Genomic DNA, 24,505 nt, shown 5'->3' with positions numbered 1-24,505 from the left:
GAACAACACTTTGGACTCTTTGAAGAAAGTGCATTTTGAATTATGGCCTGGAAAAAGCAGTGGGGAGAGAGGATTTTGGATAAAGAAGAGAAAAGAAGGCATGTGGTAATGGAGAATGTAACAGCAAGCAGAGGGAGAAGAGAACCGGAGTCGCAGCACCCGTTGCAGCATAGAGTAGGTCTAGAAGACTTATGCAGTTGTGGATTTCCATCAGATTTATAATTTTGGCAACTAACATTGCAGGTTTTCCAACTCTTGCAGCTGTTGATCTGCACAGTGACTTTGAACCCCCTGGGCTTATTGGCAGATTAAATTAATGTTAATTTGTGTGGTCATGGAGTCCTGTGCAACCAGAATGCATGGGACTGTCTGTACTTACGCAATCAATTTGCACGTATGCAGTGGCCATGAGCCAGCAAGTCACTAGCTTTTATGGGGCTGACTGATGTTCAGAAAACTGCTTTTCTGTAGAATCAGTATTTCATCATCCAAAGCAATAGCACTGTCAGGTATGGCATCGTATATCCAGTCCAGATTCTTCATGTGATGCAAGCTGGAGCAGCCCCATTGCCTTCACTGATACTAGAAATGACTCATTCTAGCAGGGGACCTGGCTGTATTTTTTGCCTTTGCCACATTTCTCATCAGAAAGGATTTATGTTGCACAGTTAATTTATTGCAGGTGAAACACTCCCATCTCCCCTGTTTCGCCAGCCAAATGCAACTTTGCATTCCTGTCTAGGAACACTGTCGAATGCCCCAAGGTTTGGTGAAATGAAAATGCCTAACAGTGGATAAAACATGAGGGAAATGTTCAAAGGAGTATGTGGAGCGATGGATTGAAGTGTGTGTGCCTGCTGGAGCTAGTGTTTATCCTTCTTCCCACAGCTCGAGAGCTCGTGGGCAGCTGGTGACTGTGAGCCAGCCTGGGGTGTGTCGGTATGGTTCTAGGTTGGATTGCTGTTATGGCTGGAAAAAGAACAACAAGGGCCACTGCGAAGGTAACATTAACACTTTATGCTTGTTTCCTCTCCATGGCTGTGTACTCGGTACTAATAAAGGGACTTCATATATGTCTGCCAGAAGTTACAGAAAAAAACCTGAGGAGGAGTGAAATCTCTTAACCCTGTGAGAGAGTGAATAAAACATGTTTGAAAGACCATCTCCTCAAAAAGGCAGAGCTTTGGGTAAATAACACCAAACAATAAAATATGTATTAAAACATTCTTAGGTCCAGAAGGGACCATCTGTTCTAACCTCCTGCACAGCCCTGGTCCATGCCTGCACTGCTACAGCTGTCAAGTAAGTGCCAAAAATGCAGTGTCTTCTAATACGGCCCCCTGAAGGTTTTTTTTTTATGAATTGATATCCATTACCTTCAGAGTACACAGCCTCTGAGAACCAGGATGTTTTAATCTTTCTAAATATATAAATAAAACTCAAGCAGTAAGTGCACCTGACTTGAGCTTGGGTAGGCCTCCAGTGTTCTGGTCTGTGGATTATTGGCTTAATGAAGAGTCGATGACTCCTAAGAAATTTCAAATTTGTTAAGGGTCCTCAGATCCCAAGGAGAAGGTGATGTGCAATCTCTCTCTGGCTGTACTTGGGCAAAACACAACAAAGTCATAAAATATATGTTTTAGGAATCTTTCTCAGATGTTGCACCTGTTGTCCCAGAGAGTTTGGCATTGGACGTCTGGTGAATTTGAATAGAGGCTTAGGGTTATTCAGCGCTGAAAATCAACAAACTGATGTCTAAAAGGGAAAGATGCAAAAAGTCTCTGCTCTGTATATATAGCATGACAGTTTAAAAACGGAAAAGTGATGAGTACCTTTATTAATATTTATTAGGTGTTTAATAGCACCTTAGATTTGATGCAGATGAATACCTTGAGGGACAACTGGCAAATGTAACTTCGATCAGCCAGTGGAGTAAGTTGTCTTGTTGTAAAGCAATAGGGTGCTTTATGAGTAAAATTCAGTTTTCATAAACTTTTAGCATTCTTCTTTGAGAGATTTCTTTAAGCCAACTATAATGTAATTCTGCATTGTAAATCAGATGCAGTGGTGTTCTCTGCTTCAGTGTTGATACTCAGCTGGTCTCACACTATGCCATGTTGCATTCAGGGATGGGTCAGTGTTGAAATATGCCTTAATCTGAAGAGCTAGTACATCTGAATGAATCTTTAAATGTAAGGAAGATACTTGAAATCAGCAGCATGAATTTTAGTTAAGAATTTTATGGTATAGTAACTAACACTGTGACTTTCCTAGTTCCTGTTGTTTGGATAGCAGCTGAATTACACAAGGTAGCGAGATGTGCATACTCTTTTGCTGTTTTTCCAGAGCTGGTCCTGATTTAAATGCATGTTTGCTTTGCTTTTCCTGAATAACCCTCATGTTGACAATCACATTGACCTTAGGAGCCTTAAGCCTTATAAAAGCCAACATTTAATTTCTGACTAATGATCCAGAGGGCTGAGAGAAAATTTTTAGGTTTTGATGCATCCAGGCTAAGCACAGCCCTCTCAAGTCATTGTAAACCTGATGCAATTATACATATTGGGATGTGTGGTAAAGATAGTTGCCTGATCGTTTGACAGATGTGCTCTGGATGTTCCACCATGGGATGGGCATGTTCCTCGGCTGTAAGTGAGGAGGTCCAAGAGTGGAAAACTGCTGTAGGGTAATGTGTCTCCTGTGGCTGCAGGAGTGCTCTTGCCTCTTTCCTACTCCAGATGCCAAGTGTGGCAAGTCAAGCTGCTGGCTAGCTGCTTCTCACATAGGCTTCTTAAAAATAGGAAAAGGGCAAGAGTACAAAACTAAATGTGAATCGTAAGCATGGCAGAAAAAACATGAGGGAGAGAGCCAAAAGGAGCCCTGTCTTTTCCAGGTCTTTACAACCCTGGAATAGCACATGCTTGTGTAATCCGTGCTAGGGTCACTTTTCTCCAGCAGAAATAAAGTGCTGATCAGTAGCTACCATGCCCAAATTGGAGGGAGAGGTATGGAGGATGTTGAACTTGTGCAACAAGTTTTTAGGCAACTAAGCAGGCCAAAAGTTCTCAAATAGAATATTTCTAACTTTTTCTTTTTCTCTCTTCTTTCTCTGCCTGACTCCCCCAGCTATCTGTGGACATGGCTGCAAGTATGGCGAGTGCATGGGACCAAACAAATGCAAATGTTTCCCTGGATTTACAGGGAAAACCTGTAATCAAGGTTTGTGCACATGGGGATATTACTCCATAAAGCAGACTGTTGCCGTTCTGTGTCCTTATCTTGTAGTAAGGATTGTGTCACCTACCAAAATAGTAAAGCAAGATATTTTCTTGTTTACATAGAAGAGCTTAGAGTTTAAGGCTCTTGCATCTCCAGCATCCCAGACAAGCTCTAAGCCTCCTTCAGCATACAGAAGTTTCAACCGATATCATGTATCTCCTGCAGGCTGATGACAAGGGCAAACTGTCATATGTATAGCCAGAAAATTAAGGCATGGAGAGATTATATAGGAAATTATTAGAAGAGCCAGAAGTCAAATACAGAACCCGTGTTACTTTCTTAACTAACCTTCTCGTCAGAAAGACATGCAATTATAGGCTAGACGTGTAATTTCTCAAGCTTCCTGGGGCAATGCCATCTGTTTGCATATGCTGATTGGTATTTTTGAGAACACAGAATTTGGAGTCTTTAGGATTGCATATTCAGAAACTTTGAATGCACCACTTTCCCTCCATAAACTTGCAGTTAGACATTGAAATATTTCAGCTAACACATTGGTGACAACTCAGCTTTTTTTTTTCCTGTTCCAATATATGAGACCCCTGTGTTGGATCAGATGAAAGGAGCAGGTCACTGTGCATGGAGCCGGGCCATCTTATTGCAGTGCAGATGAATGAACTGCAGGTGTGTGAGGGAAGCAGGACATAAAGACCACACGAATGGATGGGTCTAACCTTGCCACCCTCCTAAGCACCTGCAGCCTTTGCTTGAAAATGTTGCATTGACATACTAAAGACACTCACATTTTTCAAAGTCAAAACAACCCATTTATTACACAACATCTTTCAAGCAATATGCTATAAAGCTATATTGTTAAGTATTTTAGAAAACGCCATCTTTTATACTTTTGGTGTTACTTTCAGGGAAGTAAGTCAATTCCTCAGTACCACTAGACAGGAAAGTGAAATAGCAGCCATGGTTGTATGTAATAGATATGTAGGTATCACTTTTACAGCTTCAGCCTCTAAACCCAGAAGTTTAACCTCAGAAATTATTTGGCAGCTTAAATATTACCAACAGGCAACAAAGAAGCCCTCAGCTTTTAGGTGTTTTCTGTGCAGTACCTCCAGCTGGGTTTGATATGCCCTCCGTACGCAAGCAGATCAGTTCTGCGCGCTTGTAGCAGATTGAGAGCCTGACGCTTGGTGGAAGCACCGCTCAGACCTACATGTGCAAATTGCCTGTTGGCTCCCGGGGCTGCTTTACCTTCTGAAGCATGGCCAGGAATTTTTTAGTAAAGTGGTGGCTGGCACAGGCCAGAAATATCCTGAAGCTATTGCGATAGTATAGCCATATAGGTGGTCATGTTCCAGCAGCCAGAAATGCTCAGAGCCACTTTTAGTTTACAGGCAGATGTAGCCTTGGTCTGTCCTTACAGCAAAATGCCCTGCTGAGCAAGCTTAACATGAGCTAACTAAAATAACAGAGATAAGGGGACTGTATTAGTCCCCCACTGAGTCTGAGCTAAATTAACCTTATCTCCATAGGTTCTCTTTTAGAGCTGCGTATGCTATCTGTGCATTACTGTGCATTGTGCAAGATAGGTGCAGCTAAGCACTTTTGAAAATGTATGGTCTAAGTGGAATAACCTTTGTTCCCCTCTAGTTTCTTTGTTATGAGAGTCTTTGTTATTTAGTGGAGCCACAGTAGCACAAAAATCCAGTGTGATTTGCAAGCTGATAGGTTTTCCTCTTTCAAACAAGACCCTACATTTAAATAATAGAATGCAACCCTCTTTTTCTTCCCTGGACTGAGCTGTAACAAACAGTTCTGCACATGTATAACCACCACAAAGTTTATGCTTTGAGTGGTCTGGAGATTTTTCTGTGGCCTGCAGGGTGCATAGACATGAGAACAGATTATTCTTTTTTTAGAAGTGGAGCTGCACAAGCTCAGTGCTTTGAGAGTTGCATCTTTATTGAAATTATATTATTGGTAATTTGTGCCATTAAACACATCTTGAATGGGCTGTGTATGCTGGTGCATTCTGTTAATGAGTTCTGTCTGTTTACTAATGAGGTTTCAAAATACAAGTGGGAGAGGTGTCAGTTCACACAAGTCACAAGCACAGATGTTGTCCCCTTGTCATAGGACCGATACCATTGTCAGATCTGCTCTGCCTATACCACACAAATTAAACTTCTTAGGATTCTAGTTTTCTCCCTGTGAAGGATAGCTATTGGGAATTTGAAATTAATTTAGTTTCTGCAAAGCCTTTTAAATCCTGGATTTTGAGGGTTTAGGATGCTTTTATTCTCAGGATTTTGAGATTTTTGAGATTTGTCCTTTTATTCTTAAAGTCACATAATTGTTATATATCATATTTCATTTCTGCTACTGATAACCTTGGTGCTAATGTGTAGCTCAGAGAAAAAGCCAAAATCTTTGTTTCACTTTATCTCAAGCTGATTTGCTGTTCTAGTCTCATTTTGCCTTTCCAGTACAGAGGTCAACTGGAGGGCTAAAATCTCCAGCTAGAATCAGAGAAATCCAGAAATATAACTCCCAGAAAAGAGACTAACTGCAATTCTCTCCCCACCCCTCCACCTCTTCTTAACAAGCTGCCAGATGTGGCCAGAGTTTGCATTAGTTTTTCAGGTGTAGAGGTCTGTGTGTGTTAGTTTTGCTAGCAGTCTTTCAGCCAGATGGTCTCCTAAACTCTCATCTTGCAAGGGGCTGGCTCATTTTCAATCCAGGCGATTTTACTGTGGGGAGTTCAAGGCATTAGGCAATATTATCCGCCTATATGTATGAATATATGTATATAAACCCAGCACTCACTTCATTCCAATGACTTCTGCAGATCTGAACGAATGTGGACTGAAACCACGTCCCTGTGAACACAGATGTATGAATACACATGGCAGCTACAAGTGCTATTGTCTCAACGGGTACATGCTTATGCCAGATGGCACATGTGCAAGTAAGTAATAGAGCTGATAGGACAGGCACACCAAAATCATCTAATCACATTTGATCCCAGCAGATTTTATTCTTGTGATGAGTGGATTTAGCTTATTCAGGATAGGGTCTTTGCCTCAGCTCTCTGGTACTGTCAGCAGCTGAAAGAGGCTTTCTGTTTGGCAGTATCTGGACAAGGTAGACTAGGTCATACTTGTATTTTGGCGTTCAGAGGAATTTTTGTCCTGCTAGAGGTAAAAATCTTTGATAGCGTTAATTCAGATGAAGGACAGCTAGTATAACCTTGCTGTATAGTCCTGCCAGTTCATCTGTTGAATAAGGATGAATGAATCTATCCAAGCAAAGCACTAATATAGACTACTTTTTACTGTGCTGAATTTCATGCCATTACTCCTTGCTTTACCTTGTGTGTTCCCTGACTCATTTATTTTCTCTGAGTGTTGATATGCTTCCCAGACTTGCTGCCAGCTTCTTGCAAACATTTGTTCACTGAGCTACGGCTTATCTAAACTGTATTTCTACCTATTTTCTTTGTCTTTAAGCCAGCAATGTAATGGAAAGTATTTTGCTTTCTTAGCCAACCTGATTTTTCAGACCTGAGGAGGCTTCTTATTTTTCAATGACACTGTTTTGTTTGTAGAAAATACTTTTTTTTTTTTCTTCACCTGAGCTGTCCCATATGGGTATTTTGGCTTTGAATTTCACAAAACCCTAGGTAACATGGTGACAACACTTTGTGGAGTCCACGGGACTGAAGCAGATACATCAGTTGGACAAGGAAGCTAGCTGGTCTCAGCAGTGGAACAATCTGCTTGAGAGGTCTGTCCTAAAGCAATGGACCTAGCTGTACGGGATGCAGCACAACCTTTCCCATGGATATGACAGAGAACCACAAACTCTTGATCTCCCAACCTTGGAGACAACCGTTCAGCAGGCAGGGTGTTCATCTGGCGAGTTTGCTGTAAGTTTTGGGATAACTAGAAAAATACTCAGCCTTAGCAAACGCTCAGAGGAGTGCAGGGACTGCAGCTCTGGGGCAGGCAGAAAAGCCAGAGCTCCTACTCTCTCTTTTGTGGCAGGGAGATTGAAATTGCTGCGAAAGGTGCCTGGGGCCAGAGCTTTTGGAGGGTTTCCCTTCCCTGCAGCGCAGCTCATGGCTGTGCATCTGCATTACTAATCATGGTGGGTATCACCGGTAGACAACAGCTGTAGGCCCTGAGATCCCTGAGAAATGGATATGTATTTCTTCCATTTCTTCCAAGATAATTTGTGTATCTGCTGACGTCATACACTGAGCAGTTTTCAGTAAGGCCACTGTCCTATGGACAGCTGAAGTTGGCAGAAGCCAGAACTACAGTCGAAAGAAACTATCTTTTGAGCCCAGCAGCAGCTTTGTCCCACCCATGCCTCACTCTTGCTCCTCTGAGCACAAATTCTTGCTGCAGCCACACTGCTGAACTAAGAAAACTAGATCCAGGTTGTTACTAATTATTTCTGCTGGATTAGCTTTAACCAGTCTTAGTTCAGGACTGGCTTCCTGATTTAATAAACTCTGCATTTGTACCAAATTTGTACTAAATGCACAGTTGCACCATCTCTTGCTTAAGCTAGCACAAAACACTGAATTTCTCAGCAGCAGTAGTGGCCAGTGTCGAGTGTATGTGAAAAAATTGCCTGAGCAGCTGTGAGCCCTGGAGCTTGCATTTCACTTTGGCACGTGGAAATATTATTTCTCAGTGGAACGCCAACAAACACTGATGCAGAATGAAACCAAATTTCTAGGGGGAAAAGCAGGTTTCCCATAGAAGGGAAGTCTTCATTCTTCACAGTTCTAGTGAAGAAGGCAAAAAGCGTTCATCCGGCTTGTGCTTTATTAACCCAACCCATCTGCCATCTTCCAGTTCCGAAGAGCATTTATTTTCTTAAGCAGAAACTGATTATGAAATGAAGTAGTAAATTATTTACTCAAGTAGACTTTATTCTTGGTTAAGTCCACTAGTCTCCCATTTCACTTGATGCTAACTTAAGCTTGTACTCAGATGAAATGCTAGGTTATTTAACCAACTTAGAATTCTCATCATTTTATTCAGGCAAACATTTTGAGCATAATGTTGCTCCTTTTGAATCAAATTCTCCATGATATAAGTCTCCTTAGCAAGATGAAGTCCACCTAGCCTGAGCAGCCAGGCTTATCTGCAACCACACCAAGGGACTGTGGAGCTGGAAGAGGAATATCAGAAAAATGTGGCTTTGGGCCACAGAGAACCATTGCTTAAAATAGATAATAGGTTAGTACCTAACACAAAGTCACCTAAACTCTGCAGAAATTACTATACTAGATCTGATTAGCAGTTCAGCTAAGCCAGTGTTATGTCTAACCAAAGCCAGAATTAGGAGCTTCAAACAAAAGAGAAAATGGACAATTACCAATTACAGAAGAATAATGTTTAGGAAGTTTCTTTATTACCACTTAGGATGTAGATAATGTGACAAAGTATTATGATTTACAGTCCATCTTTTTTTGCCTCTTACCTCCTCTATGTTCTCATTCATACACAAGTAAAATGCATTTGCACATATAGTGAATTCTTGGCCTTGAGTAGCTATCACTTAGCCCCAAAGTCTAAATAAACCAGTCTAAGAAAAATAATTTTATCACAGATTAAACAGATTAATTTTAAAAGCACACAGAACTAATATGCATTATATTTAATACTCAAATCAAATAAGATGGCTGTAGCTATATATGCACCTGCACACATCGTTGTCTTTTCTATACACTGTTATTATACGCCGTTCTGAAAGTGCTGGTTTCTTTTACTTTGAGCAAGTTCTGTCTCTGAATCTAAAAGGCAGTGGTAAGAAGTCACAAAAATGGGAGCAGAGAAAAAGGGAGGAATAAGGGCAAATAAGGAAAGAACAAAGTGAAGGAGAGGGGGGAATTTAAGATCTATCTCATGGACTCCTGAATTGTATTACTAATGTGTTAATGTATAAACAGCTTGATTAATGGTGAATGGAGTTTTGTTGTTCTGATTAATGTTCTGCATTCATCCTGATCTAACTTAATTTTAAGTGTGTAATCCCAGCCTAGATTTTTTTCTCCTTTTGTTATTTTAAAAACTGTTTTCAGGTTCTAGGACATGTGCCATGGTGAATTGCCAATACGGATGTGAAGAAGTCAAAGGGGAGGTACAGTGTCTTTGTCCATCAGGTGGCCTTCAGTTGGGACCGAACGGAAGGACATGCATTGGTATGGTTAGAGAACTCACTCTCACTTTCTTTCCTATGGGATCCCGAACAATTTAAGAGTCTGGGGAAAAGTTAATAAGCAGTTAGCTCTCCTCACTGGCTTGAATAATGCTTGTTGTTAGTCACAGTGTGATGTAAAGCTTGCATCCTTTTTTTTTAAAAACCGTTCTCATAATATTGGTCATGTAATTCTTCAGGCGAGTCCCATCCCCAACAAATAATTAAATGTTTTGACATAATTTGGAGTCATCAACAGATTCAGTTTCTCTCTGTTGCTCTGAGGTTTACAAAGTTTTGCCTGCAGAAAGCTGTCCTACTGACATGCATTATAGAACTTGGGGGTGGTGTTTGGATGGGTTTCTCTTTTATTGTGATAACCCACAATACAAGCTTCCAGATTTTGCTCCAGAAGCCTCAACATCACTTTACCTGGGGGTTTCCCGTGTGGTGAAGAAAGCGTTACTTACAACACTTGGTACTGTTCTGTGATACCATTTTATGTTGTCATCTGACAAAGCAGTGCTACAGCATTGCAATCCAATGCTGAAATGGTACCCGTTTCAATACTGAAGCTAAATGAACTCCTTTAAAAACCCAATAGATGTGAAACAAACCCTCCAAAGCAGGGACCACCCCAACAACTAGAGAAGAAGGGGCAGTGTAGTGCACGTCATGGATCAGAGGAGCAGGGCTGTGAGCTGGGAGCCACGTCTGACCCCAGCGTCTGCAGGCCTGTGCCCTGATAAATCAGGTCCAGGGTCTGCCTGGGCACCTTTCCAAAAGCTGGCATATTCTTGTTGCTGTTCATCACAGACAAACCTGAAAGGCTCTGAAAGTGTTCATTTTTCAGACCAGATGCTTTTTGTTTTAAATTTAAGGGAAATACTGCTTTGTATGTACTTTGTGCCATTTCATTTTAAAATAAGACCAGTAGCAGAGCTTCATATGGGAAAAAACCAAAAGAATTTTTGGTTCCAGATTTCTTCTTTACAATAGCTTTAGCTAATTCTTAAAATGCAGGTTGTCCTTTTGAATCAATAAGTACATTTTCCTGTAAAATGCTATCTTGTAGCATTTGAACAATATCAATTTAAAAAAAAAATCATCCAGAAGATGGCTTTGTTTCCTTCTTTCCTATTTTCCCTCTTTCCCAGTGTAGCCTTTCTTTCCTAGTCTCACCTGCCTCTAAATGGGTAACACTCCTAGTCAATCTCAGGGAATGATATTTTGTGGTTTTTTAATCTTTGTTGCATCCACGCAAGCATAGAAGATTGAAAATTGCGGCTAGGAAATATTTTATTTCCCAGAGCTGCCCAAAATAGAATGAAAAATAGAGGATGGAAATTTCTCCTTGAAGATATTCAAAAGCCGTTTTGACATGGTCCTGGGCAACTGTCTCTAGGTGTCACTGCTTGAGCAGGGTGGTTGGACCAGATGACCTCCAGAGGTCCCTTCCAACCTCAACCATTCTGTGATTCTGTGAAAAATTTTTTTGCAAGAAGTGCTATTTACTAAAGTGCCTTTAGCAACGTACCTAATGACACTGATTTCACATATTTTTACATTCTTTCTGTCACAATAGTGCAAGTCCTCCAGATCATAAAGTGCAGCTTGGACATGATACCTTACAGGCAAAGAAGAATAACAGTGGCTAATCCATTTCTGATGCTGCTTACCAATACGTAGTGGTTGAATGATTTCTACAGCTTAAAGAATGTTTTAGATGTTGAGAGGTTTAACATTCAAGCATAAAAAATGAATTTGAGCTGCAATGGCCAAAACAATATTATACTTCACGTTTCAAACAAAAGATTAAATAAATGCATCAACCAAAAGACACTGCTATGTAGAAGGATAGTTACTGTAGATTATTCTCCTTAACACACAGCTGTAATATCAAGTCACATATGAAGGTTGTATGGCCTGGGACTACTTTATCACTTTTGGGAGCAATCAGATAAACCTGTATGGATACTTGGCTCAACTTCCAAACTATAAACACTCCAACATGAGAATGCTATTTCTTTCTTTCAAATGAAAGGAGTTTGTAATTGGAAATGACCTGCTTTGAGTAATCAGCAAGGCTTTTGTACTACTACCAGTCACAGTTAACATGTTTAAATTATTTAAGAGCTATTTGAAGGTGAACATCGTAGACATATGTACTTAAATATAATAGACAAGATGAGTGGTTCTCTTAAATCTCTTATTGAATTATTCAGGCAACTCTTTTTATTCTTTTCTATTGAGTTCATTTGTATTTACCTTGCCTGCTCAAATGGATTTGGAAGAATGCTGATACATAGGATAGAAGGTAAAACAGACAAAAAGGTATGTCCAGTGGTTGGAAATACCAGACCCCTTCTTTCTGCGTAACTTGTGGTATGTCACTGTTTTTCTGTCACCAGTTCTCCCTCTATAAAATGAGAGAAATAGTAACATCATGCCATATAGCATAACGCTTAATAGATTAAAAGATACTCTAATACTCTAGTCTTAGTCACAGAAACACTATAAACAGGTAAACATTTGAAGATCCCTGCCTATTAGTCTTAGCTTAATCCTCCTAAGAAGCTGCATTATTCCTGGACCTGCAGAGCAGAAGAGCACATTAATGTGTTTCACTTTTCCTCTTCTACATGTGCATAGGTGAAAGAAAAAAAAAAAAGCAATTATAGATTTAAAAAAAATTCAATTAACCTAAACCTGTTGTTTCTAAGAGTACAGTGAGCCTTCAGTGTTCATTGCAGACATAAACTTCACGCTAGGGTTGAGTGCAGCCAGGCTTGTCCTTTAGCTTGTGACAGACCTTGGTCCTGGCAGAGAACTGAGAACCTGGAGAGGCCTGGGAATGCCTTGGAGGCTAGCGAACAGAGACCATCATCAGAAAAGTGTAGCATGGGCAGAAAGAGGGATTTTTTGACTACAGGTTTGTTTAAATATTTTTCTGTTGTTGTCCACTTTCCCTTGATCAAATAAGCACTGTAAAAGAATGGTAGAAATTATAAAAAGACAGCGGTTCTAAGCTGTATAGGCCAGCAGCGTGGCACAATGAATTACATGCAGAGTCACTGCTATGTGCTGAAATGTGGTAGTGAAGGACAAATGCCAAATATCATAACTGACACTATTTTAAATTTGACATTACAACAAAACAAATCAAATTGGCAACATTTAATTGCAATGGTTGTTGAATAATGTTCTTAGGCTCCTCCCATACCAAGTTTCCTCCTTCTCTCTCCTCAACATCTGTCCCTGTCATCTGCCTTGCTTGGCAGACCACTTGCAGTCTGGAAACTCTCTCCCCGTTGTATATTGACTTAGCCCAGCAAGGGGAGGTGCAGAGATTCAGTAGAAAGAGCTGCTGCTGCTCTCGGTTTCCTCTTTCTGGGGCTTTCTCTTAAACTATTCTCTGACATTTCCTTTCTCGGAGAAATAATGGAATTTGTGGAGTTCCTCCTGACTCTGCTCCATGACCTTAGAGTAAATCATTGTCCCCAGTGAGGACAATCGCCGCTGCCAGTTACCATTTCTCTTACTGTGCCAGGTCTCTGGCAAAATCTTCCATAAAGTTAGTTCACATTTTGCTGCTTCATTCGTATTACCACATGCAAAGGCCATCCCCAAGTATGAAATTATTGGACTTTTTTATTAAACAACTTGTGATAGCCAAGACCAAGCCATTCCTGTGCAAATCCCAAGTAGTTCTTGCTTTCCTGGTTTAGTTTCTCATGGATCTAACCAGCATCCCTTCTTCTGCTCTAGACATTGATGAATGCTCCACTGGCAAAGCTGTCTGCTCTTACAACCGCAGATGCGTCAACACATTTGGAAGCTACTACTGCAAGTGCCAGCTTGGTTATGAACTGAAATACGTCAGCGGCCGTTATGACTGTGTAGGTAAGATTTAGCCCATGAATTTTCCTTCTTCATTCTTTTTCATTCCCACACTGTGCATCTTTCCTGTCATTGCCTGAAGCATATTGGCCTAGTCTGGGGATACTGCTTCAGAAATGCATAAAAGATGTCACTAAGAATATTCTTGGTGACACTTTGAATTTTTCTCTGGGTTTTCTCTGTGGCCTTATGAAAAACCTAATCACTGGCACTTGCAAATTAAATTGCCTCATTGTACCAAGTCAAGATGTGCAAGGGCTTCGGGTACATTAGCAACAATTGACTACAAAGAAATGCTACTTCTGGTACAGGTTTCTTTCAAGAGCCATTTTTTGTCCTCTTAGCTTTCAACCTGTGATGAACAAGCAGTCCCACAATCTTTTTTTTTCTTTTTTTGTGTCGTTAATGAGGAATGTGAATGAAGTGCCTTCATGACTGTAAAAACAGTTGTTTAGATGGACAGCACAGAACTTTAAAAAAAAAAAGTATGAAAATAGTGGGTTTTAATTACTTTTCAGGTCTCTCTTGCATGCCTAAGTTTCTCCCAAACAAAAATAAATACAGGCAAAAAGTTATCTTGACATGCCCAGCTGTTAAAACAAATATCAAAACACCTTTATTACTGTTTCAGCCCATTAGCTGAACGGTGGAAGAACAACAAAATACAAATTACTGCAGCAGGCACTGCAGCAGTATTGTTCAAGCAGTTGACTACATGAGGGCCTGGAAGGGTTGGAACTACTACAAGAAGTGCATACAAAAGAGAATTCATAGGTTTTGTTTATATTTGCTTGGTATTGGGAGTTAGGGGAGGGAGGGAGGTCATAAGGGAGGTTTTGGAGACTCAAGTTTGCATTTCCTGTTGTATGCAAACCCTGAGAGGCATAAAGTGGAAAAATTACTTACTTTTTCATACAATATGTGTGCATGGGGCAGAAACTGGAGAGCTCTCAGTAGTGAGGCTTTTATCTGCAAACCTGAATCTCACCCTCAGACATACCACATTTGTGAGTCAGTCTTCCTGCTACTTGTCTCCTAGCTGACTTACATTATGAGAGGACCTGTCAGCTGCTACAAATGAAGCAATCTAGGTAAAATGCAAGTGGTGCAAAAATTTGTGCAACTTGGCTCCCTCATGTGGGAGAAATCAGAAACATCTTTGTGATGTAGCAAAATAAGGGAAAAGGAGAACAAAATCAGTTACTCAATGCCTGTACATTTTGCTGTCAGTTGAACATAGTATTTTCTACTGAATTTTTCCTGATTATACTTTTATCACGCAGCATCATATGTATGCCGGAATGTTAGTGGCAGATAGAAGATCTTAACATCTTGGCATGCTCAGGGTTACTTTCCATTGCATTTCTTCTAGAGTGAATGAAAGAATGAGAAAGATTTGGTGAATTGTTTTTTAATTGATGTCACATGTTCTCTTGGTGCCTTTTGCTTTTTCTTAATAGAACAGTGTGTACAACCTGTAGTTTGAATCCTTTTCTCAGTCAGAAAATCACTGCGTTCACTTTGTCTTCACCGGGATGCTCTACATTTTCCATGGACGCATATGCCGGTAGTGCTGCAGTTGGAGCTGACGTTAGTGTGAATTCTTCTGCCTCCAATGGTCTTTGGACCATCTTGGTTTAACACCAGTGATTACAATACCTGGAAACAGATGGCCGGCACAAACAGGCTGTCATGAAGCTTGGGTTTCAAGGCAGTTTTCACTAAAGCATTTATATCTTTTCCTAGATGTAAATGAATGTGTGACAAATACACACAGGTGTAACCTCCATGCAGAGTGCCTCAACACTGAAGGATCCTTCAAATGTACATGTAAACAGGGCTACCGAGGAAATGGATTTGATTGCGCTGGTGAGTACCACTGGATGTCAGGAATAGTGCTATATTGTTTTTCTCCAATAATTGATGGTTACAAGGCATTTTCTAGGAAAGATTGTGATGAACTGTGCTGCAATACCAACCAAGGCAAACCTCTCCACGAAATAATATATTTATTGTATGAGTCATTGCACAGTTGATGATACAAGTATTACTAGCTCAAATTCATTTTGCCTATGAGTCCTCAAGTCTCATAGTGTCACTAGGAATTGCAGGTAGAACAGAGAAGAGAATTTGGCCTGAAGAAACAGAGAAAATAGCTTTAAAAAGTCTACTGTGTATTTTCCTCAAACTTCCACGGCTAGCCTCTTGGAGGGCTGTGCAGTCCCTTCCAGAAGAGTTTCAGGCTAACTTAGCAAAAAGTGAGAGAACGGAGGATGTATGATGATTATACTTCATGGTCACAGATGTTCTATGAGACTCTCTATTATTCATGTTCCTACTCCAGTTATAATAGTAATTGAAACCTCCAGTATCGTATCAATATGGACACTTGCTGCATTTGGAATAGTGCTTTATCTGTATGATAGTTTATCAACCATTATCTTCTCTGCATTTAATATTAAATATATTCACTCAGTATGAGCACTGGTTTGAAATCAATGGTTCCAATTCCAAAGTCATTTGTACCCTTTGGATCTCAGGTATGAGTTATTTTACAACGTTCTACGTTTTTATACTTCAAGAATGTACTTAGTATCTAAAAATCATTAAGATCCCTGCCAGGGTCAACCCAAAACATCTGATGTCAATCAGGTTGTTTTATAGATTAAGAACTTGACAGTGCTATGCTAAATCTGTATGTATACATAGATATGTATGTGTGTGTATATATGTATACATGTGACATATCTATGCATGCTATTTCTCCTACCCTATACTGCTGGAACTCATAAAAATATATAGCACTCCTCCAGGCTTAGAAGTTTTATGAATTTATTCTTCATTTGAAGTATGGTGGTTTTGTTATAATATCTCTTCTGCATTGTCATGCTTTTGGTGCTGCATCGAAACACAACTTTAAATGTTACATACTTTTTTTTTTTAGTTATGCAAACGTAGCTTTTCAAGCCCAAAATTGGTCTAAAAAATGGGATATTCCAGTGAAAGGTAGAGTAAGTCATAAAACCAGTGGAGAATTTTCTACCTATTGTTATAAACTGAAATTATTGTTAGTACCTCTTACTTATAATCTGGGCATGTTAACCTATGTTAAACACAAAACCAAAGCAACTCGATACATTAGTGGGGCTAAAACTATATTTTGGAAAATAAAAAAGCACAGAGATTTCTCCTAAGTTAAAATTTTGTTACGTTTCTACTTCCAGTGAAAAATGTTGAGTTTTAATGAGAAAAACCTGACTGGTACTGAAAAGATTGCTTTGGACACAGATTGCCTCAGCAGAGCTGTGCAGAAGGTTTTTTTGTGCTCAAATTCAATGTTATGAACCAGTTTCCTTGCTAGACCACATCCCTTGTGATACGTCACTGCAGCTTACTGCAATGGCAGGATGCAATGGGGCTTGAGACCTGACTGAATATCAAAGCAAACTGACATGACACATCTTGATATGGTTCTGTTAAAACAAAATGTACCACAGAAGAAATGTTAAACGAATAACATCTCTGAGCAAAAGGGTCTGGGTTTTTTTGTTGGTGTTTTTTTTTTTTTTCTTTTTAATGAGAAGCTGAACATTTCAAAGGAAAATATCTTTTTGACCAAGTCTATGTATAAAATATTCTTTCCTCAAGCAGAAACAATGCAACGGGAATGCTTGGTTAAATATGAACAAAGGAAATATTTTAGCTTGTGGAGAGGCTATGACACATTTTTTAATGTCTAGCCCTGTAAAAAAATCAGTGCTGAAGATAAATGATTTCTATCTTCTCACTGGTTTTCTATTAAATTGTCTACTCTCTGCATACTTCCTCATGTCATATTTCCAATTACTGAAGTCCATTAGTTGTTTAGAAGAGGCAGGAGCTGTGCATTCATAAACTTAGTAGAACACACTAAATGGAAGAGATTTAATGCAAGAGAGGATAGAAGAATAACGCACAGTAATGAGACAAATCAGAGCCATAGGCAGAAGGTCAAAAGGCGAGGGTCTAGCTAAAAGATGTATACAACAATAGAGGGGAAAAAAATAGTCAGTGGTAGGTAAAACCTGAAAAGCAGTGGTGCTAAAAAGAGACTGGTTTATCTGGGGGTAGTTCCAACACATACACCTTTTTTTAAAGGGAAGAGAAGGAGGTTCTTTTAACCTGGAATATTTCAATAGTTGATTTTTACTGCAATCCTCAAAAAGGTCTGATCAGTGCTAACTGATGGGGGCAGGACATGCATTTTGCTGTCGGGGAAAATGTTTTTTCAAACAATGATAGAAACAGCAATTAGATGTACCAACCTACACTGAAATGCTGAGTGTTCTCCATGTCATACAGCAATTGTGGAAAACCTTTGGCTTTACTGAAGTCAAAGGAAGTTTTACTGTTGGGTTTAATAGGATGAGAACACTGTCCTGGGAATTTGGGGGCTGGAGGCTGTGACTTCACATTTCTTTTGGTGGCAGTGGCTGCAGCTCCTGCAGCCCATCCCAGCTCCCAACAGATGGGCCTGGGGTTGCGCTGCAGTGAAATGAAAAGCTTCTTAAATATGTCCTCCACATAATTATTCCCACAGGGTGGGAATCCCGTTTTCACAGGGAACCATTAATTCTTTATAGCAATTGTCTCTAGTATATAACAAACGGCCTACCATGGCAGCAGTGTTAGCTTTTTCTAACAAATGAAAAACATTTTAATATATAGCTTAATTTTCAGAGTATGAAATGAGAGTAACTAAGCACATTGTTTATAATGAAACTTCCATGGCTACATCTCCTCATGCTACCAAATAACCCAGTAAGTGAGGTAATGTAAAATTCACCTTTGCATAGAAGGTGGGGGAAATTATTTCATTTAATTTGTATGTCAATATACTAACTTCAGAGAAACCTGCTGAAACATCAAGCTGCAAACAGTGCTGCTTGTATGGATACGACCTGTGATGGTTCAGGCACCCTTTTGCCATTCAACACTCTTATACACATGAAACACTAGAGGCTGTTTCTGAACTGTCTGTAGCATACATTTCATTTGAGAATGCATAGACGTGTAACCTTTCAAATGCTCCCTAAAAGTGTCCTAGCCATTTCCACATCTGGCCTCTATCTTGCTGCAATCTGTTGCTGTTTTTGGGTTCATGTGTTTCCTGATTTCCTATTGTGCATTGAAAAACCACATTTCCCTCACCACATGCTTCTCTGTGTATTCCAGCTTTTATTGAAGAATGAGTCTCACAAGGTTCCATAAGCAATTAAGATTCCTGGGGGAAAAATGAACCTATTTTTGATTCACTTTTTTGGTAGGAAACTACAAAATAACAGGAAAAAGCAGTACTAACTTAAAGCCTACAACCTTCAGGCGTCACTCTAAGGAGCTCAACAGTGGCACTCTTGTTATTGCCCAGCTGGAGGCAGAGGCTACTATTCTTCATTATGCTTTGCTGGATATCTAAATGGCAATACAGAGTCGTGACAACTCCCTTTGTCCCTTTTGTATTACTCCAGTTCTTTTTTTGCTCATAGGGTAACCTCTAAAACCCATATGTGATTTTGCTTTCTTATTAACTTGCCAGTCCTGAGAAAAGTTGGGTTTGACATAATAAAATTTCAAAGCTTAAAAAGCGATTCTGGTCATATCACCTCAGAGCCAAATACTGGTGTCAGCCTTTAATATATAACACTTAAGCTTTTGTCATACCACGTTTCCTGCTGGAAGCGTTGCTGGCTGGTTTAGTCATGTATTAAGCACAGTCCAGTGTGATGAATTTGCCCTGATTTCTCAAAGCATCCTTCCCTGAATAAGATGGTAAGAATTTTACAATCAAAACAGGCTAGAAATACATATTGCTAGGTGATGTTCCATGGTGCATAAAAGAGAATGGTAGTCTAGAATATGTGTTTTAAGTTATGTATGAAAGCTTTCAGACTCTCTTAAGACTATCTAAGAGAGGTTGAGGACTTTTAGAATGATTTCTGAAACCACATCCTGCTGATCTAATCTTTACTCACATCTACAGACTCCCCCTAAACATGGTAAATGATTGTTTGTATCCCTCATCCCCTCTCCAACTTCTATATACAGAAGCTACAAAGGGAGCTACAAAAGGACTTGTAAGCCAGTCTCCTAAGCTTGTCTCTCACCAGGTTTTTAAATATACTGCTAGGTGTGAAGGTGGAAGCAGTGTGGTGCCTGCTGGAGTGCAGAGCAAGCTGTCTCCTCTTGCAGCCCCCTTATGTTCAGAGCCCCAGCCAGCGCCGGATGCGGTCACGGGGCGTGTGGGAGGAAAACGGATCGCTGTCTGTACCTCTCCTCTATCATCCCAAGAGTATTTCCTTTTACACAATATAGCACAGAGACAGGGAGTCAGCATCTGCTCTCTATTTTTTCCAACTCACCTTTCACAACTTGGTCATTAAACATCCTACACCAAGCCATTTCTGTAGTCTTATAATCTTGCACAGCAACTGATGACAGAAAAGATTTACTTTTCACTCTCAGCCACTATTTGCCTTTGTTTTTCACCTCTCTCTAATTCAAAGAAATAAAATACCTTTGAAAGCTGAGATATTTTCATACTAGGGCAATAAATAATAACTGTATAAGAGCAGGAGGTGTTAATCTACATGCTTCCTGATGGAAGGTGTATAAAGAAGAGCTGGGATGAAATGCACTCCATTTCTTTTCACTTTCTAAATTTCTCTATGCAGTCACGTGGATGGATAAATGCGCAAATATTTGTGAGCAACACCTGTACATTTATATACATGTCTTGGGGCGAAGGGTCCTGAAAAATCACTGCCTCAGCTGTAGCACCCCAGATTGTCAGAGAAGGTGAGCTGTTCTAAGTCCACAGGCAGTGGATTCCACAGAACAGACTGAGTTTAAGGTGATCCATCGTTACACTGGATTATTCCTCCTGCAATTTATGGGTAGACATAAAAATCCACCCCTCCGGGTACTCTAAAGCTGAAGGCAGATTAGAAGGATACTAGTGATATGTCCTAAAATATGTTTGGTGTCTAGTCCCTCTTTGTCCCCGTGAGCATGCAGATTTTCATACTGCAGCAGCAAACTGGAGTCTGCAAGCGCGTGGGGATTATACACTTTCATCCCCCTATTTTTGTCACTCCTGTCAGTTGATTTTCTGCACTGCTTAGTTTTGCATATACAGGAGATTGGCTTTCTGACACCACAGAGGTTATTATATTGAGCTCTAAGAATTTTTCATTTCACTAGGAAGACTTCAAAGCAGAAACTAAAAGCAGATGTTCACGTTTGCTGAGCAGTCAGTCCTGGCTTGAAAATCTCCATAGTCTCTTTATTAACAGCCTGAAGTTTCTTGTTACTGATTGTCAAGAGGAAATTTGTTTGGAATGAAGCTTTCCTGTTAAAATTTTTATTGCTGCATTCTGAGTTTAGACCCAGAGAATCTTACATCCTTCATGACATCATCCTCCAGAGGAAAGGCTCACTTAGTGGAGTATTAGTAAGGACTTTACTTGCAAGTATCTGACAAGCAAGACTACAAGTTTTATCTAAAGAAAAAGAAAAACAAAATCTTCAATTCTGATTTATTTTTTATTGGCATCCATTTACTTTATACCTCCAAATGCAGCCTCAGAAAATCTGAATGCTCCAGTGAGCACACCAAGAGAGTCTGATTTTGTTCCTGGGATATTAAATAGCATGTAGTTGCATTTGCCATGAATGAATTGTGATGAATTGACAGTGATAGGATTGTATTTTCCAGGAGTGAATATAAATTCAGGAAACTTTACCCTTTTCCTACTAGGCTACAGTTCTATTTTATTAACTGGTGTTTTTTCCTCCGCTATGTTTCTGTGAAAAGAAGCACACAGAAAAAAGTACTGCCTAAGGTTACAAATCCAGTCCATCTGTCCCAAAATACTACTATAAAGTTTTTATTATTACAAAGTGAGGAGCAAAATAGGAACATATTTTTGCCCTGATAATGCAATCACTGGACAGCAAAAGCAGAGGGAAATAAAAAATAGATGACTTCTCCCACCATTTGCAATCCCAAAAGACTGTAGGCACTACAGCATCAATACTGATAGAGAAGCAAAGATAGGAAGCAGTATATAGGGCTGTTCTGACCCATTGGTGGAAATGGTCTCCATCTATGAAAGAGCCTTTGTACAGCACACTGGAACTGCTCAGCTCTTGTTATTTCCTAGGTACTTCATATAGACTCAAACTCTAGAAGGCTGTCAGTAGCTTATGACATGGTTGTGCTATCCTGCTTACCAGTCGTTCTTCCTAACCCACAGATTCAGGCTGTGGCCAGCACTAGAGGGCTAAGTATATAATTGCCTACTGACTGGTCATGTCATAGCAGTCATGAGATCCTGAGTTGATTCAAAAGCCTCATTGTCTCAAGCCTCAAAGTCTGTTGCCATGGACTTTAAACCCCAAGGACACTCTCTTCCTCAGTAGCTCTGGTACTATGACAGGTAGGGACGTGGTTAACTCTAATGGAATCCTTATGGTAGGGTGGGATCATCATATAAACTAGAACTCCTCAGATTTCTGTCTTCTCTAAAACTTGCGTATTTGTCACACAAACCCTTCCAGACCTAGTTTTGGCACAGTGGTGTTCCTCAACTGATGTTGAGCAGTAACTGATGTTGCTGATAAAAAGCAACAAGTGCAGTATTGCCATAATTTCTCCTTTGAATTTGCTTTGTACTGTACACATACCTTGAACAAACTGATCTGAAGTAGTCCTAGCTTTAACCCTCAGTTATGATTCGGCCATCAGCCCGAAGAGCCATCAGTCTTTGTCAGATGACAGAAGAGTACATCTGGAAGGGACTAAAAAAAATCAGTTAGTCTGTTCTTTTCCTCTGAGGCAGATTATGTCCAGCATATTAATGACAGATGGTAGCCTAACAATTTTTTAAAACTTCTAGTGATACAGTTCAAATAATCTAAAAGCGGCTTGCTCCTGTGTTTTACTATCCTATAGCAAGGATAGTAAGCAAGTTTTTCATAATATGTAACTAAAATCTCTCTTCATGTCACGTAAACTGATAATTTTCCTATCTTAAGAGAGCATGGAGAACAGTTGGCCAACATACTGTCTCAGAGGAGCCCTTTGCACTGCTACTGGGTCCCACCACTGGTGGAAATCAATCCTGCCTCCCTACATCCCTAGAAATGCATCTTCAAATGGGTTCCTATGAAAAATGTCCCTCATTCAAGCATCCAAACATAGTTTGATGATTGTAGAGAGAGAAAATTTGAATTTTAAAAGAAATAAAATGCTTGTATCTTGAAACTCAATACATTGACAAGGAGAGCGTGATTTGAAAATCAGGGCTGCCGTGTAAATGTAAAAATGTCCTCTTACCAATGAATGTTTTGAAGTTTTTGCCTGGATATAGAGAATATTTTACTTCATTACACCTCATAGTAGGGAAAACTCCAAATTCAGATTTTTTTCTTTTGTTTTACAGATTTGAACAATCTCAATTGATTTTTACCCCTCTTTTTAAGTTTTTCACTTCTGGCAGCCTTTGCGTTTCTGAGCAGAATCCCAAGTTGCAGGATACTACAAGGCTTTTAGTATTTTGTAGCCAAGAGGAATCATAAAATAGTAAAAATCTCAGGAAATTTTACATTTATGTTCTAGTCCACCTTGGAATTGCAAGAAGATAATAATTTGGCATTCTTGGATGCCTCTCTGACGTTTTGGGGTTTACCCCTTAGAAGTAAATATCCCTTAAAGCTAAATGAAATCTGATGGAGCAGCTTGATGTATCTCCTCTCAAAATACATTCCACTTCAGTGGCTTTCAGCCTGTGGTGCATGTAAAGTTAGGCCAGAGAGGTTCACAAAAGATAGCTAAGAAAAATGCTCATTGCTAGTAGGCTGAAATTTGTTATGCGGGGAATCACACCTCCATGGACAATTTTTAGTAGTCCACAAATTGAAGAAGGATAATTTTTTTTACCCAAGCTCCAGTGTAAAAATAATTAGTGTAAGGGGCTCTATGGCCTGTTACACAGGAGTCCAAACGAAGTTATGACAGAGGGTCACTTTGGCCTTTTCACTGTAACTTAAATGGAGGGTTGTCTGCACAACAGAGCTAAACACGTGTATGTGTATTTAGTTCTGTGCAGACCTGAACTTGTATCTCATAGTAGAGAATTTGGCTGTATGGGTCTCTGGATATGGTAAAGGATGCCAAGGTGCCATTTATAAATGTTGTCATTGCTGAATGATTCCTTAGATGAATATTTAATGTTTTCTTCTTGGTTCTAGTTATCCCCAAAAAGTCAGTGAAGGAAATTGCAAGAATCCCTGGAACAGCTAAGGACACAATTAAGAAACTTCTTGCACATAAAAACAGTGTGAAAAAGCATGAAACAATCAAGAATGCGATCCCAGAAGCAGCCGTGACACCAGCTTCTAAGACCCACTTGCAGTTATTGGACTATGAAGGTGGTATTGATCCTGGTGGGAGCTACGCTGAGGAAGAGAAAGAAACTGAAGCTACAGCAGAAGAGGATGCAGAAGAGTCAGATGAAGAGGAGAAGGAAGATTTTGAGAATCAAATTGACCATGAACGAAGCCTCAGAGGAGATGTCTTTTGTAAGTTTCTTCATTTTTTAAAAAATCTGTTTTCAATGTAAAAATATATATAAACGTGAACAAAATCAACACAAAACATTACAGTCATTTTATCAGAATTTACTTGTAGAGAATGAAAAGCAACGTAACATACACCTACTGGTGAGACTAAAGGTACTGAATCTCCCTTTTAGGGGAATCTGTCTGCAGTCAATGTGAGCACTGTCCTGACAGGCACTCTGCAGGCTGTGCTTTCAGAGCAGCTTAGGCACAGCACATAGCTTCTCCCCATTTTCTTCACAGAAGCCCCAGCAAAACAAGATAGTGTGCTGCTTCATTACGAGTAAGATAATAATTAGCTTTGATTCATGATAGGCATACTGATCATCCTAAGTAGCATGCATTGTTCAGAGGAAAAACATAGACTTTGGTGTCCTTGTGTTTCAAATAATATAGACCATATAATAGGTACCACTGTTCATGTCATTCCCAACAGAAAAATAGCAATGTGAATCACACATTTTAATCCCTTCTGTTTAAATGTCAGAGCTTATCT

General features: G+C 39.7%; 1 protein-coding gene across 2 annotated transcripts in view; it reads left to right on the top strand.

Moving 5' to 3' along the window:
- Positions 1–24,505, top strand: part of EGFL6 (EGF like domain multiple 6) — a 46,619-nt gene that overhangs the window by 5,680 nt on the left and 16,434 nt on the right. For both annotated transcript variants that reach the window (XM_087758191.1, XM_087758190.1), the window contains exons 2-8: positions 889–1,001; positions 3,127–3,219; positions 6,083–6,202; positions 9,335–9,454; positions 13,219–13,353; positions 15,097–15,219; positions 23,641–23,970. In XM_087758191.1, the coding sequence (XP_087614317.1) occupies positions 889–1,001; positions 3,127–3,219; positions 6,083–6,202; positions 9,335–9,454; positions 13,219–13,353; positions 15,097–15,219; positions 23,641–23,970 (1,034 nt within the window). The remainder of the gene's footprint in view (positions 1–888; positions 1,002–3,126; positions 3,220–6,082; positions 6,203–9,334; positions 9,455–13,218; positions 13,354–15,096; positions 15,220–23,640; positions 23,971–24,505) is intronic.

This window comes from Nipponia nippon, unplaced genomic scaffold (assembly GCF_047370975.1).
Source record: "Nipponia nippon isolate SJK-2023a ecotype South Korea unplaced genomic scaffold, ASM4737097v1 scaffold_2, whole genome shotgun sequence".
NCBI lineage: Eukaryota > Metazoa > Chordata > Aves > Pelecaniformes > Threskiornithidae > Nipponia > Nipponia nippon.
This window is presented reverse-complemented; position numbering and strand designations above follow the sequence as displayed.